At 39.1% G+C, this 14774-nt stretch overlaps 3 protein-coding genes across 5 annotated transcripts; all 3 read left to right on the top strand.

The window, feature by feature from the left end:
* Positions 1-257: 257 nt before the first annotated feature.
* On the top strand, positions 258-1622 carry LOC144714546 (uncharacterized). 2 transcript variants are annotated; one of them, XM_078589302.1, is made up of 2 exons: positions 258-651; positions 709-1622. In XM_078589302.1, the coding sequence occupies exon 2, from the start codon at positions 1082-1084 to the stop codon at positions 1538-1540; it is 459 nt and encodes a 152-aa protein (XP_078445428.1). In that variant the 5' UTR covers positions 258-651; positions 709-1081; the 3' UTR covers positions 1541-1622. The 2 variants fall into 2 exon arrangements, with proteins under 2 accessions (XP_078445428.1, XP_078445427.1); XM_078589301.1 differs by having other exon boundaries at positions 258-502; positions 544-1622.
* Positions 1623-3777: 2155 nt separating this feature from the next.
* Positions 3778-4893, top strand: LOC144714308 (cAMP-regulated phosphoprotein 19-related protein). 2 transcript variants are annotated; one of them, XM_078589030.1, is made up of 6 exons: positions 3782-4035; positions 4127-4186; positions 4325-4372; positions 4437-4484; positions 4548-4610; positions 4710-4893. In XM_078589030.1, exons 1-6 carry the CDS (start codon positions 3967-3969, stop codon positions 4716-4718), a joined length of 297 nt encoding a protein of 98 aa, XP_078445156.1. In that variant the 5' UTR covers positions 3782-3966; the 3' UTR covers positions 4719-4893. The 2 variants fall into 2 exon arrangements, with proteins under 2 accessions (XP_078445155.1, XP_078445156.1); XM_078589029.1 differs by having other exon boundaries at positions 3778-4035; positions 4437-4610.
* A 2844-nt stretch (positions 4894-7737) lies between these two features.
* LOC144714548 (Late embryogenesis abundant protein (LEA) family protein) lies at positions 7738-9636 on the top strand. Its single transcript, XM_078589303.1, has 3 exons — positions 7738-8015; positions 8131-8350; positions 9296-9636. The coding sequence occupies exons 1-3, from the start codon at positions 7816-7818 to the stop codon at positions 9509-9511; spliced, it is 636 nt and encodes a 211-aa protein (XP_078445429.1). The 5' UTR covers positions 7738-7815; the 3' UTR covers positions 9512-9636.
* Positions 9637-14774: the final 5138 nt, after the last annotated feature.

A 14774-nucleotide genomic window follows, 5' to 3' on the forward strand; every position in this document is an offset into this window, starting at 1 on the left:
TCTGACGTAGTGCCGGGTAACATTACTGGGGGGGGGGGAAGTTGGCGCGGCGGCGGTTAGACGTTGACGTGGTTTCCCCCCACTAGCGTATATCTCTGGCGGTTGAGAAAGAGGAATGCCTCGTAGGCCTTTTTACCTTGCTCTCTCTCTCTCTCTCTCTCTCTCTCTCTCTCTCTCTCTCTCTCTCTCTCTCTCTCTCTCTCTCTCTCTCTCTCTCTCTCTCTCTCTCTCCTTGGGTGCAATTCTCGAGAACAATCAACACCCACGTTCCGAGCTTCTTTCTTTATTCTTCTTTCCTCCTCCATGTCCCAGCAGTAGAGCTCCGGTCCCCGGGACCCCTATTCCGAAATCTAGAGTCTTTCTTCTCCTCGGGTTCTTCCTTTTTCTTCCCAATTATTCTTATTCTTCTTCTTACTGAGATCTTCGTCCTCGCGGGTTCTCCCTCTCCTTCTTCGTGGGATCTTCTTCGTCATCATCTTCTTCTTCTTATTCTTCTTTGCAGGTTCATCTTCATCATCTTCTTCTTCTTATTCTTCTTTGCAGGTTCATCTTCATCATCATCATCTTCTTCTTCGGGGGTTCTTCTTCCTCTTCTCGTAGGTTCATCATCATCGTCTTCTTCTTCGTGGGTTCTTGTTCTTCTTCTCGTAGGTTCATCATCACCATCATCATCTTCTTCTTCTTCGTGGGTTCTTGTTCTTCTCGTAGGTTCATCATCACCATCATCATCTTCTTCTTCTTCGAGGTATCGTCTTCACCATCATCATCATCATCATCTTCGTAGGTTCATCTTCATCATCATCATCTTCTTCTTCGTGGGTCCCTCTTCGTCTCGTAGGTTCATCATCACCATCATTTTCTTCTTCGAGGGATCGTCTTCGTCATCATCATCTTCTTCTTCTTCGAAGGGTCATCGTCATCATCGTCTTTCTTATTCTTCTTCTTCTTCTTCTTCTTCGTAGGTTCATCATCATCATCATCATCTTCTTCTACTTCGTAGGATCATCGTCACCACCATCATCATTATCATCATCATCATCATCTTCTTGTTCTTTGAGAACCCAATAGTCCGGCGACATCGATGGGGAATTCACTAAAGTCGGGGGGCGGGAAGAGCAAGGTCATACTGGCAGACTGCCAAGTGGTGACAAAAGAAGACGGCTCAACAGTGGCGGAGTTGATGATGGAGCACCCCAACCAGTTCGTAGCGGAGCTCCGCTCCTTCCTCTCCTCCAAACACCCCCAGCCCCTGGCCGCCGACCGCCCCCTCCTGCCCGGCCGCGTCTATCTAATGCTCCACATGAAGACCGGCCGAGCTCCGGTCAGCTCCGCTGCCCAGGCCCGCCGCCTCCTCTCCAAGCCCCGCTCCTTCAAGAGACCCCCCCTCTCAAAGGAATCCCCCTTGCCCAAGCTCGACGACTCCCCCCTCTTAACGGGCCGCCACCAGTCGGCCCGTTTCTCCCGCCCTTGGAAGCCCACTTTAGACCCCATCCAAGAGAAGACCTCCTCCGCCAAGCTCCCCCGTTGGTTGCTCCTCTGATTTACCCTTCATCATCTTGTACATTGCAAGGACTTGATAAAGTCCTTTGATTTAATCAAACTAAACCAAATTTTCTTCCTCAGTTTGTAGCAGTACTTGGCTCTTGAATACATAGGAGTTTTTCTTTTTAAAAAATAAAAATAAATGATTCAGTTCCCTGATTAATACATTATCGATTATATAAGAAATTTGATGATTTACAATTTTGGATCATCCAGAAGTCGTAAATGTGACTTTTATAAAGTTAGCTGTAGATTTGTTTCTTTAACATGCGCAAATGCGTAGGGATATTCTCGGGATATGATCGTTTTCTTCCGGTCAACTGCTCGGACAATAGGAATTTATTTAATGTGGGGTAATGATGGTCGGCGACCTAGGAAAATATTTTTATTTAATGGGCTGGCCTACCGTGCCGTCATTCGTGAAAGGGAAAAGCTTGACGAGGCCGAATCGACTCGAAAGGTCTTCGGCGACTCGGTCTTTGCCTACCGTATCATCCGTGCATTATTGGGCTCAACTGGGTAAAAAACTAGTTTAAGACGTAAACAATTCCTTGAAAACTGGTGGCTGCACCAGTTCCGCTAAAGAAAACTGCTCCCATAAAATAATTAACAGTAAACAGTTTACTTCCACAAAAGAAAGATAAATTGGCGGCATAATTAAAGTTAAAGGCAAAAAAATTCAAAGACTGTTTCTAAAATGATAACAATAAAAGAAAGAAAAGATAAATTGGCGGCATAATTAAAGTTGACAACGAAAAAAGTTCAAAAACTGTTTCTAAAAAGATAACAGTACATGAAAGAAAATATAAATTAGCATAATTAAAGTTAACAACAACAAATTCGAAAACTCTTTCTAAAAAGATAACCTTAAATGAAAGAAAATATAAATTGACATAATTAAATTTAACAACAAAAAAATTTCCAAAACTATTTCTATAAAGATAACCTAAGTGAAAGAAGCGATAAATTGGCATAATTAAAGTAAACACCAAAAAAATTAAAAAACTGTTCTAAAAAAATAACAGTAAATGAAAGAAAAATATAAATTGGCATAATTAAAGTTAACAACAAAAAAATTTCGAAAAATGTTTCTAAAAAGATAAGAGTAAGTGAAAGAAACGATAAATAGGCATAATTAAAGTGAACAACAAAAAAATTTTCAAAAAATGTATGTGAAAAGATAACTCTAAACGAAAGAAACGATAAATTAGCACAATTAAAGTTAACAACAACAAATTCGAAAACTATTTCTAAAAAGATAACCTTAAATGAAAGAAAATATAAATTTGCGTAATTAAAATTACTAGCAAAAAATTTTCGAATATTGTTTCTAAAGAGATAAGAGTAAGTGAAAGAAACGATAAATTGGCATAATTAAAGTGAACAACAAAAAAAAATTCAAAGAATGTTTCTAAAAAAATAACTTTAAATGAAAGAAACGATAAATTAGCATATTTAAAGTTAATAACAAAAAATTTAAAAAAAACTGTCTCTAAAAAGATAACAGTACATGAAAGAAAATATAAATTGGCATAATTAAAGTCAAGAACAAAAAAATTTCAAAAACTGTGTCTAAAAGGATAACAGTAAATGAAATAAAAGATAAATTGGCATAATTAAATTTGAACAACAAAAAATTTTTCATAGAATGTTTCTAAAAAAATAACTTTTAATGAAAGAAACGATAAATTGGCGTAATTAAAGTTAACAATAAAAAAGACTGTTTCTAAAAAAAATAACGTAAATTGAAAGAGACGATAAATTGGCATAATTAAAGTGAACAAAAAAAATTTCAAAAACTCTGTCCAAAAAGGTAACAGTAAATGAAAGAAAAGATAAATTGGCGTAATTAAGGTTAACAGCAAAAAATCTTCAAAGACTGTTTCTAAAAAAATAACGGTAAATGAAAGAAACGATATATTAGCATATATTGGCAAAATTGAATGTGAACAACAAAAAAATTTCAAAGAATGTTTCTAAAAAAGTAACTTTAAACAAAAGAAACGATATCTTAGCATAATTAAAGTTAACAACAAATTTTTTTTTAAAACTGTTAACCAAAAAAAACAGTAAATGAAAGAAAAGATAAATTAGCTAGTTAGCAGGGCCGCCGCGACACGACAAGCGAAGGCTATTTTGGGCAGCTCAGTTCAGGGCCTAAGCGCAACAGATTTAAGTTATGAGGGATTAACGCGCAAAAAGACCGTTGCAGTGGCAGCGCCACGTTTACTGTGTGGCCAAACGAGCGCGATATTCTAACCGACGCACATCGAAGATGCCGTCCCGCCATCTTCTCCTTGACCGCTTCCTTCCCCCAATCTCCTCCTCTGAGAATTCTTCCACAATCAGACACTCCCCCTCTTTCTCTGTTTCTCTCTCTAAGTTTTCTTCCACTCTGCAGGCTTCCATCTTCAATCTCAATTCATGGAGAAGAGAGGGGAAGATCTGACGGCCACCATCAGCAGAGAGAGCACGGCTTCTGAAGATCTAGAGGTTAGTCTGCGCTCCATATCTCTCTCTATCTCTATCTCTATCTCTATCTCTATCTGGGTCATAACTACATCGACTTATGCTTGATATGCAGGCAAGCATAGATATGAAATACGGAGGAATCTTACCCAAGAAGAAGCCTCTCATTTCCCAGGTTAGTTCAACCGAAGCTTGAATGAATGCTCACGTATCTTCTCTGAAACTAGAGAATTTAGATTTGAATAAAAAACACTAAAAACTTTAGATTAAAGTATAAAATATAAAAGTGAAGACTGGATTATGTCTTGGGCAGAGTCATGCCAGGGCGTTCTTCGATTCTGCTGACTGGGTCCTCTACCAGGTAAGCTCAATTACCTTTTCTATGAACTCTGGCTTTTTTTCTCTAAGGATGGGTATGTTTCCAGGGAGAAGACAGGAGAGCTGCAATGGAGACGTTGCGGCCCAAATTACAGGTATTTTCTAATGGGCTTTTATTTTGGGCCTATTGGTGTACTAGTGGGCTGTCTGTTTTTCAGCCCACGCCTCATCAGCGACTTGCCCCCCGGAGGCCCAAGTGTAGATCCATGAAGGATGATAAGGTGATGAAAAGGGAATTTTGAATGAGAAGTTTCAAAAAAAAATTTGAATGAGAAGTTGACTGAAAAGATTCAAAGATGATGAATTTTCCTCCTCTGCAGGGTGAATAGGAAGGCTCTTTTGGATCTACAGTACGCCTTGAAGTCTATCCAGATCTGTCATTCTCTCCCTTTGTCTGAGCTGTTTAGAGTTTTGATGCTTTTTCCTTCCCGCGTTCACCCCATGAAAGTTCAACAACACTCCATGTTTAGTGCATCGAGAGGAATGTCAGTAATAGTTATCTTACCTTCATGTGAAAAGAAAATCGTCCACAGTTAAGTAGATTGCAGAAATGTAAAAGATGAATTCAAGACAGGTAAATTTGACTAAGATGGGGAAGAACGTTCAGATTCGCAAAACGGCCAATTTGTTCATATCGGCAGTGAAATGAGATTCTAAAATTGAAGTACCGTAAGAAGTGGAAAACGGCATTCTACTCCACGTTCGGAAACGCGTTTCAGGTTTTTTTTTAATGGTGACAGATTATGCGCAAAAATACGAATAACATAATTAAGACTAACGTCAACAAATCTTGAACATAAAAATTAGCGAGCTCGTAGACATATGATGTATCCTCCACCCATGGAAATGATTTCTCACACATCAGTCAGCGACGACTCTCTTCTGCCTTGAACCCAATCACACAGCATAGCTTTCCATTGAAATTAAAAAAAATCCGATACGAAACCGCTGAATTAAAGAGAGGTAGCGCCCAAGCCAAACCAAAAACTAGCTTACCGACGTACGAGATCTTCTACAGCGAAAAAAGGATGAATGTATCGCAAGCCTTAATCACTTAATCGAGAAGAGTCTTCCTCAATTGCAACAACAGAAAAAGAATAATCCAAAGCAGATCTAGCAAAAACGACGAAATCGTCCACGCGATTCGAACCTTTCCTTTCCCCTTCCGTCGGCTGCAGATTAAGCAAGAAGCAATCCAGGGTTACAAATTTCAAATCTCTGCAAATCTTATATAGGCCGTTTTTTTGGGCGGGAAACTTGTTGGGCTTATTAGGCTGTCCTTTCGTTAGTTGACAAACGAAACGGGACGAATTTCAAATCTTATTTCAAACCGTCATCCGTCGTCCGTCGCCCTTTCCGACCTAGGAACATAACCTCTTGGCGGATCCCGTTCCATGATCAAACGTCTCATGTTCCGTCATCCGTTCCGTCATATTAGGGCAGTAGCCGCTAGTGGCTGATCCGTAGTGAATGGTGATGATGATGAAATACAGATGGATGAATTAATGACTGAACTGACGACTTTCAGTCCCGTCCCGTTCGTCAGTACTGTTATCCGTCATCCAGTATCTGTCCCCTGTTACAGACGAATGACTGAATGTGACTGATGACTGAATGGTGATTAGGACAAAATGCAGGTAGATGGATCGATGACGGAACAGATGGTCCTTTCAGTCCTGTCCCATCCGTCCATATGGTTATCCGTTATCCGGCAGCTATCCTCCGTCATAGACGAAAACGGCACTGAAGACTGAATGGTGACGATCATAAAATGAGGATGGACGAACAAATGGCTAAACAGACAGCCTTTCAATCCTGTCCCATCCGTCCATACAATTATTCATCATCCGGGATGCAGCATTCGTAGTATGTCGTAGACGAATGACTGAATGGTGACAATGAAAAAATGGGGATGAATGAACAAATGTTTGAATAGATGGCCTTTCACTCCATCCCATCTGTCCGTGTCATGATTCGTCATCCGACATCCGTCCTCTGTCACAGACGAATGACTCACGAGACCAATTATTGAATGGTGACTATGTAGAAATGCAGATGGATGAATGGATGACTAAACAGACGGCCTTTCCATTGCATCCCATCTGTCATCGTCGCAGGCAATAGCGGGGCTGACGGCTGAATGGTGACTACGAAAAAATGGGAATGGATGAACAATTGACTGAACAAACTATAGAGAATGGACGTGGATGGACGATTATTTTGTATGTGGAAGAAAAATTCATCCCGTCCGGGAGGTTGAACGAATGATGGGATGTAGAATCATCCACCGGTCTTAGGACTGGACGATTGTTTTGTCTGTGGACGAGACAACAGTCTAGCTGGGGCCTTGGAGGGCAGACGGGATGGTTTCTGCGTTCTATGGGAGTACAGTAGGCCCTTGAGAGCTCCAGCTAGACGATGCACATGTTGTGCCATGTGTCAAATTTTGAGTGGCCCAGTGCTGACTTGCTCACTGCTTCGTCCTAGACACCGGACGAGACAAGAATGTCGATGAAGGAACAGTTTTAGGATGGGACTGGACGTAAATGGAAATATTTGGGATGGGATGAAGTCTAGAGGAGGGCAATCTTTGTCCACGTCCTGGATGATGGTGCACTATGCCTTTTAGTCCCCGCATATCTGTCTTTGTCCGTCCCATTCTGACTATAGTACAGGGATGCGGACGAGACGATTTTTTCATCTCGGAAAAAATTATCCCGTCCAAGGGTTTGGATGAAATCTGGGACGAAAATTCGTACCGGGGACCACCGGATGGAACGATTTTCGTCGCGTGGGGCGAAAAAGCCGTCTGTCCTAAGGTCTCGGACGATGGACGGACTAATCTGGACGAAAAACCGCCGGATTCACATCCAACAGTTGAGATGTAGCCACATGGCCTCACTATGACAATTCGCAACAAAGTCCCTGTATTTTTACACGTGTGCAAACTGACGCCTCTCAGAAATAATTGTACATATGTCCCTTTGCATTCTGTTTCCTCCGTATTTCCCTAAAAAACTTAGAAAATCTATATTAATACATTAAAAATATAAAACGGGTTTTTTTTTCGTCCAGGACGAGGGGCGTGATGTTTTTTTTCCCAGATGGGACGAAAATTTGTTCCAGGAGGATTGGACTGGACGGTTTTCGTACGGTCGGACGAAGAATTCGTCCCGTCCTTCATCCCTGCAATGAGTCTGCACTGAATTCGTCCCGTCCCTCGTCCACGTCCGGGATGACCGCGTTAGCGTCATCCATAAGTCGTCATCTTTCAACCGTCATCCTTCGCCGAGCCTTGACGGGCTGGGCTTATTGGGCCGTATATATAGCAGACAACTGTCGGTGGAAGCTTCCAGAGACATCGGAGAAGACGTTCAAACTAGGAAGAAGACGAAGAAGAGCGCGCAGAAGAAGGAATCTCCTTCCATGGCGTGGATCACGCGATTCCTCACCGCGGTTTCGTTCCTCGTCGTCGGAATCGCCTACGTCCCGGACGTCATCCGACCGCGATCGGACGGATTTCCGCTCGCCATTACCGTTCTCAAGCTCGGCCACCTCCTATGCTTCTCCACCGCCTGGGGAGCTGCTCTCTGGGTCACCTTCATCGGCGGCATCATCATGTTCAAGTAAAAATTCCTTCAATTCTTCAACCGATCGCTCCGTTCCGTTATTCCTGTCGCGTAATTCATCAATTTCGTTTGGTTTTTTTCTTTTTTTTTGTGGAATTTTGTGTCTGATCAGGAACTTGCCGAGGCATCAGTTTGGGAATCTTCAGAGCAAGATGTTCCCGGCTTATTTTTCGACTGTTTCTCTGTGCCTGGCTTTGTGCGTTGCGGCCTTTGCGTATCTTCACCCCTGGAAATCGTCTTCTTCCACTGAGAGATACCAGCTAGGGTTCCTGCTGTCGGCCTTTGGATTCAACCTTTCCAACCTGTTGGTGTTCACTCCCATGACAATTGAGGTAATCCTGACTTTCGAGTTTTTGTCAAAGAATCACATACATAGATTATCTGAAATTTACGTACTCTTACTGAATTTTATAGTTCTGGAAAAAAAAATATCACTTGCTTTTCTATTTCAAGGACATTCTCATTGTATTTATTGTTCTGTTACCTGCTCTGCCCTTTCTGCGATATTCAACCAAAATTATGCCTCAGTTGACATTAATTATGGAGAAATCTACACTCATGAAAAGCGCATAAAAATACTAGACTATTTTTTGGGCATTCTAGTTATAGCTTTGGTGTGCACGGAAAATGAGACCTTTTCCATTATCGAATTCTTCAGGAAAAGAAATTCACCAGCATTCCTGTTTGAAAGATTTTATGTTGTATTTAGATTGCGAGCTCTTAATCAGTTTGACATTTCTTATTTGAAAATCTTCCCTCCTGAAAATCAGGAAAAAGGGTATTATAAAATGGTTTCATACATCATTGTTATAGCTTAGGCATGCGGGCCTTTTATCATCCTCCATAAATCATCAGATAGTAATATTCAGAATTTCATTTTGAATCTCGTTCATACAAAGGGAATCGACATATCTAGCAATGGGTTTTCTTTTCTAGACAAGAAGTATAATTATTAGCCTGTAATCACAACTTCTAGTTATTAAAATTCATGTGTATGTTAGCTTCCCAGGATATGAATGCATAAGTACTTACCTTGTCGCAGCTTACCGAGGGTTTCTCATGCTCTGATATGTCTCCAACTGAAGATTTTCTCCATGTCTTTTTAATATATAGTCATACTTCTCATCATTCCATATGTCATGTTCAACGATGACGATGAAATAATTAATTCAATATGATTTCAACCTAAGGTTGCCAAGAATAATGACAAACTCTGTGATCTGGGTGATTTAAACACATTGGGGTTAGATTTAAGGGTTTTCCTTCTCAATGAACAGATGATGAAGAAGAGGCACAAGCTTGAGAGAGAGCTAAATATCGACGATGAGGTTGGATGGTCGAAGAACGTGGCAACGGCAAAGGTCAACCCCAAGCTCGCGACCATGAACAAGAAGTTTGGATTGATCCATGGCCTGTCGTCTCTCGCCAATATCATGGCTTTTGGTAGCCTGGCACTGCACTCTTGGTACTTGACCAGCAAACTCCAGCTGTAGGCAAGGTAAGATGAATTATTTCCTGGCCATTACAGGTACATTTAATTTGATCATTCTCCTGATTACCCCACAAACAGAGGAGGTCTATCTATCTTCTTAATGGGAAAACTGAAATATTGCTAGAATTTCTGTGTTTATCATGGAGAGATTGAATGTTACAACTCATAAATATATTTTCCGTTTTTTCATCAAAAAAACCATAACCCCATTAGCAACTCTCAATTTAAAATGCTCTGGTGTTTGTGAGGACAATCTTATAGTTTCGGATCGTCCCGGACGTGGACAATGGACGGGACAGGACAAATTTCGTCCCATCCGACGTCTAGATTCAGTGCAGGGACGAAGGAGGGGATGAATTTTTCGCCTGACGGCACAAAAACTGTCCCGTTCTGTCCTCTCGGGACAAGTTTTAATCCTGTCCGGGGAGAAAACCGTCCCGTCCTTTGTCCCGGACGAAAAAAACCCGTTTTATATTTTTAATATATCAATATATAGTTTTCTAAGTTTTTTAGGGAAAAATGGAGGAGAGAGAATGCAAAGGGACATATGTACAATTATTTCTGAGCAGCGTCAGTTTCAAATTGTCATGGCGAGGCCACATGGCTACATCTCAACTTTCAGATGTGAATCTGGTGGTTTTTCATCCAGATTAGTCCGTCCATTGTCCTAGACTTCCGGGCAGATGGTTTTTTCGTCCCATGGGACGAAAACCGTCCCGTACGGTGGTCCCCAGGACGAATTTTCGTCCCAACTTTCGTCCATACCCTTGGACAGGACGTACGCATATTAAAACATATCTTTTGTATCAAAAAGTATAAAATAATTAATAATTATTGTGTTTGAAAAAAAGGGCAGATACTAGTTTTATCAGTGTAAGTGTTAATGGAGAGAGTTTGTAGGCCAAGGAGGGAATGATTGGAAAATATGAATGGTGTTTCACCTTAAGGTCATAAAATCCTACAATTCTATTTAATGACAAGACAAATAAATGGAAGCTGGTGTCTTACGAAGATAAATATGGAAAGAGGGAGATTGTATGAGGGAGACAAACACACATATAAAAAATTTATTAATTTGGGGGATGTCTCCACTTAAGACTCGAAGTACACAGAATTCAATTTCATGACAAAAGATTTAAACAATTGCTAAGATTGGTGATTTTCTAAATAGAATGCTAATATGTTTGTAAGATAAATAGGTAGATAAAAGGAATTGTATGTGGGTAGGAGTGAAAGAGACTAAATGTCTCAGAATTTTAAGAATATGATCTCCATGTGTTTATGGACTGAATGAGAATCTGTTTGTATATAAATATTGATAATGTGTCCCACGAGGCGGGAACTATAATTCTATTCCATAATGAAAATGATAAATAAAGAATGATGTGTTTTAGAGATAAATTGTGTCGTTTAAAAACAAAATGAGAAAAGAGATACAGTGTGATTGATGGATAGAGATATTACTTGATAGACTATATGTATGATTCTTAGAAAGCGGGTTTGAGTGAGCATGTTTTTAGGAAGGGTTTCTTTCTGAAAAGGAAAATGCTTTTGTGAAAATACTGAGTTTGTATTCAATTGAGATGTGTAACCTTCGAATTTTATTTCACAACAAGAAGTATGTCAACATGCATAATTCAAACTATGTGGAAATTTCATTAACAAAATGGAGCTTATATAAATACATGGGTTTGAAAATGTGTAGGTTATGAGAATGTCAAAATATTACATGATATGAGAATCCATTTTACTTTCAAATCAAAGGGTAAATAATATCATATCTAAGAAATATGACGTTTGAAACTGAAAAAAACAAAATTGAGAAACTCAAAAATGGGACATCATATTTTGACAGACCCCATCAACCATGTAGGTAGATACTATACATTTCTAGCTTGTTTTACGCCCTGGTTTGGATCCCTTGGAGGGGATATGTCACTTGTGCTAAATAGCCCCACAAGTCCATTGTGCATCCTGTATGGTTTTATACAATTTTAAGTTCTACTAATCCAAGTGGCTAGTTCCCTCCAATGAAGAACTAAATATTTGTAATTTTGATAATAATTGTAGGCAACCTTTTCTCTTTTAGTGTACCAATACATGAAATACTGTTAGCAAATGTGTGTTTGTTTTTCGATTTTGGATCAAACGTCCAAAGATGATTTACACAACACCAGAAATAAAACACAATCTTAACAGACCTTTAAAACATAATTAAAAAAAATGACGGTTGAATCACTTTGCATGGAGTGAAGTCCACAATCAAGTGATTCCTTGAGCCATTATGGTTCTACTCCATAAGCACTACAATTTATCTAGGAAGGATATCCTTGTCATTCTAGTTGCACCAAGATGAGAGGGCATCTAATGAGAGAAGGGACAACAAGGATGGGTGCCCAAGATATTCTTTCATGTGTGATTTCATTGGGAAAAATTTCCTATTTATACCTAATATGATTTTTCATTAAAAACCTATTCTTTAAGTAGGTCTTTTTATGTCTAATGAACATTTTGCATGTGACTTTAAAGGTCCATATACTAGTCAAGTTAATAACTTGAATGACCCAATCACTTTTTTATTGGCTAACTTGATTAATTAAATATATCTAAAATACATATTAATTAATCATTGATGAATTTAATCCAATCGATACATTGGACTGCCAGGCCATTAGGTGCCAAACTATGCCTCTCACTCTATATGGCGTTGGATTCTAGAGGCCTGGATTTGGATGAACATAAGGATTGCATGCAGCGGAAGCCTAATAATGGAACCATAATGGCATCAACAAAATCAAGGACAAATCATTTGTGCACGGATCATATTCATGATTTGTTCGATCCTAGAGTAAGCAAAGTCGATCTGCTCATGTACACAGCCTTTAGACATATCCAATGATCCATGTCAAGTCGAATCTCCTCCTTCACCTTAACGAGCTCCCTTCACTTTGTCATCGTCCCTAGACTATCTGGATCCCATTGGGAATGGAGTGCCAAAAAATTCTGGCCTAGGTGAATTTTCATTAAGGGCCTTCCTATTTATCTTAAGTAGGTATTTTTCATAAAACTCCCAAAACTTAAACATATATCTTCCGACGTCCAAATGACCATTTTTGTGTTGTCCTCTAAGCCAATGTATTGGTCTAGTGAATGAGTCCAACAGTCCAAAAATATTTATTGGCCTTCCAAATTAATTAACTATATCATCATTCGGATTAATTAATGGTAGATCAATTTAACTGAATCAATAAGTTAAGTCTCCAACCCACGGGGTGCCAAGCTACCCCTCGTGCTCTAGAATATATAAAGAAGCATGTATTGACTCATTCATAGAACTTCTTCATCACCAATTACTGTGTACATATAGTTCCTCATCCACTTGACACTCCTAGTATGACTTAGGGTATGGTGAACTGTCAAACCCAAATCGGTGATATGAGTTAGTATTAATGTGTTCAAAAATCATTAGAGAACTCTTTTGTTATATTTAATTACATTGGCCAAGAACTTCATTGCGTCATCTTCCTTGAGATGTCTCCTTTTATACCAAGGGTGGACGCTTGCATGCTGACCACTCAATCATCTTCATGAACTTCTTGATGCACCCGAACTAAGACTATTTAGAATATTCATATTCAAAGTACAACTGTCCATCCACAATACGTCTTTTGTATCTCAGGTCTAAGACCACTTACACAACCATGACGTGAATCAACATGATTGAGAGTTTAGTATAATACCATTTAGGGATTCATACGGATCATTTTAGTGAACTCTTTCCATTGAAGAGCACTCACTAGCTATCCTTAGTGTCTCAACACTAATGGCTACAGGAATAACCATACTCATCATATAAGTGAGGCTTGATAGTGTTATTATATTCAGATACTTTGATGTTCTTCTTGAGTATCCTTTGAATATGAATATTTAGAACACATGCTTAAAGAGTAGTGATCTCCATATTACGATCTCAACATAATTTACTAAGTCCAGTAATGTATTCATGGACCTACATACAAGCATCACATGTACACTATAATGAATATGTTCTACAACATGGTATGAGATGTGAAATATGAGATCGAGTTGCCGGCCACATATATTTCCATCAAAAGGTTTAAAGGACTTTATCAAAATATTCATGGTACCTTGCATTCATTAATTACCATGCACATATAAATTGTCATTTGGTTGAAACTCCAAAGACAACTTAAGTATGGTAAAACCTTAATCAATCGTTCATGTTGGTACTAATTAATTGGGAAAACCTTAGATAGCTTATTCTTTGACAACACAAGCATCTTGAACTCGCTGCCACATCCAACCTCAGATATTTTGGAATACCTTTGGAATTCATATGGATATAAAAATGCTGTTGGGATATTTTTACGATAGTTGAAAACTTTGAAAACCATTTTCATGGCAGGGAAAGATAAAAAAATTCCAAAATGATGATTAAATCAAAAAAAACTTTTCTTGTATCTTAAAGGGAACTTGCTCCACCCTTGAGTTGCATCTTAGGAGTGTTCTAAAAGCAGTTCACTTGTTTGGCCTCTAGAAGTATCCATCCAATCAGGGGGCAATGGGATATCCACTTCTTCTATAACTATTTTATAGGACCTTGTTGATATTCTTACAACCAAGAATTTCTGTTTAGTTGAGGGAGATGAAAACGAAGAAAGGTGGGGCCCAACTATGGCAGGCTTGGGTTCCTAAATGGGGACTCTTGCCCCTATCTATATTTACTTAAAAGTTGCTCCAATCAAATATATCCACCAATGCTTTTCTTCTAATGCAGATGACCACATAGGCCTGTGTATCATTCTAGGAAATAAATTTAATAGCTTAATCATAATAATAATTAGTCAATTTTTTATTAATTATATTAAAATATAAATTAATTAACTGAGGATCAATTTATTCTAATCGATAGGTTAAGTTTCCAACCAATGGTGTAGGAGGAGACATGAAGTGGATGATAATAGATATTAGATAGGGGTGATAATGGATGATGATGAAGGTGGATGAGTGATGGTAATAGATGTAGGTGATGTGTGATGATGCAGAATGCACTACCTAAGTGTGATAGAGAAGACTCAAGGTAAGGCAAGAGGCTAACCTTAGATCCCTATATTCCATCACAATCAAGGCGTCTTCTTGATGCAGATCAACCTCCCCACTTCTCTGTTGAATCTCTCCAAGCACTAGAGACACCAAAAAACTCTCGATGGACCTTTAAAATTTCACTTTCTTTCAATCTGCCT

The sequence above is a fragment of the Wolffia australiana genome, chromosome 17 (genome assembly GCF_029677425.1).
Source record: "Wolffia australiana isolate 7733 chromosome 17, ASM2967742v1".
In the NCBI taxonomy this organism is placed as follows: domain Eukaryota; kingdom Viridiplantae; phylum Streptophyta; class Magnoliopsida; order Alismatales; family Araceae; genus Wolffia; species Wolffia australiana.

Excerpts from the sequence above, each read along its gene's own strand:
- LOC144714546 (XM_078589302.1), top strand. The coding sequence starts at position 1,082 with ATGGGGAATTCACTAAAGTCGGGGGGCGGGAAGAGCAAGGTCATACTG.
- LOC144714308 (XM_078589029.1), top strand. The coding sequence starts at position 3,967 with ATGGAGAAGAGAGGGGAAGATCTGACGGCCACCATCAGCAGAGAGAGC. Across the intron at positions 4,187-4,324 it reads AGAAGCCTCTCATTTCCCAG|AGTCATGCCAGGGCGTTCTT; the intron begins GTTAGTTCAACC and ends TGTCTTGGGCAG. Across the intron at positions 4,373-4,436 it reads CTGACTGGGTCCTCTACCAG|GGAGAAGACAGGAGAGCTGC; the intron begins GTAAGCTCAATT and ends GTATGTTTCCAG.
- LOC144714548 (XM_078589303.1), top strand. The coding sequence starts at position 7,816 with ATGGCGTGGATCACGCGATTCCTCACCGCGGTTTCGTTCCTCGTCGTC. Across the intron at positions 8,016-8,130 it reads GGCGGCATCATCATGTTCAA|GAACTTGCCGAGGCATCAGT; the intron begins GTAAAAATTCCT and ends GTGTCTGATCAG. Across the intron at positions 8,351-9,295 it reads TCACTCCCATGACAATTGAG|ATGATGAAGAAGAGGCACAA; the intron begins GTAATCCTGACT and ends CTCAATGAACAG.